At 59.4% G+C, this 882-nt stretch overlaps 1 protein-coding gene across 1 annotated transcript in view; it reads right to left on the bottom strand.

Moving 5' to 3' along the window:
* LSM4 (LSM4 homolog, U6 small nuclear RNA associated (S. cerevisiae)) overlaps window positions 1-882 on the bottom strand; it is an 11024-nt gene that overhangs the window by 7917 nt on the left and 2225 nt on the right. The window contains exon 2 of the mRNA XM_010008213.1: window positions 759-857. Coding sequence (XP_010006515.1) covers window positions 759-857 — 99 coding nt within the window. The remainder of the gene's footprint in view (window positions 1-758; window positions 858-882) is intronic.

Consider the following 882-nt stretch of genomic DNA (forward strand, 5'->3'; position numbering starts at 1 on the left):
GCCATCTATGGGCCAGTCCCTACCAGTACCACCAGTACGGCGGCTCCAGCTCGGCTTTCACGCGGGATTCGGAGGCGTGTGGGTGTTTTTGAAGGGGCAGGGCCCGGGCGCCCTGCCAGGTCCCTCCTGACCTCGCTCAAGGTGTTGGCTCCATCACACCAACACCCAAACCTGCCTCCCTGCCACCCAGAACCTTCCTCGTGTAGAAACAAGATGGTTTGGGGGGGGGTTACAGAGAGGTGGGGGGTGGGTTTTTATCAGAAGGATGAGAATTTTTTGCCAGGCTGTCTGATATTCCAGGGATAGAGCAGGAAGAGCAGGGATCCACCTGGCTGGGAGGGACAAGAGCAGGTCTTTCTGAGGGAGGTCACACCCTGTGTCAGGATCTTCTGGAGCCCCTTTGGTCGAGGGCAAAAGCAGCAGAGGGAGCAGAGCCCCAGATCCTTGGCTTGATGTGGAGAAACGAGGTTAAGAAAAGGTAAAGAATAACATGAACTGAGGGTGGGAAGCAGAGCTGGGTCCCATCCTCGGGACCCCCAGCTCAGCACCGTGTCAGGGGGGTCCAGCAGCCCCCACAAGGGGGTCCAGCCCCTCCTTTCCTCACGGGAAGGACAAATCACTGTATTAAACCTGCACTTCAGGCACAAGTCACAGCCCCACGGGGGGGTGGTGGCCTCGGGGCTGCAGCAGAACCAGCCCAGGTGGAGGCTGGAGGCTGGAATTCCTCCGGGATCCTCCCCGGGGGGGCTCAGCCTTACCCGGGAGGTGCAGATGACTTCCCGCAGGTTGATGTTCATCCAGTTATCACAGCTCACCAGGTGCCCGTTGTACGTTTCCCCGTTTTTCAGCTCCACCAGCTGCAAAGAGACGGGAGTCACGGGG

Source organism: Chaetura pelagica, unplaced genomic scaffold (assembly GCF_000747805.2).
Source record: "Chaetura pelagica isolate M959 unplaced genomic scaffold, ChaPel_1.0 scaffold1372, whole genome shotgun sequence".
NCBI lineage: Eukaryota > Metazoa > Chordata > Aves > Apodiformes > Apodidae > Chaetura > Chaetura pelagica.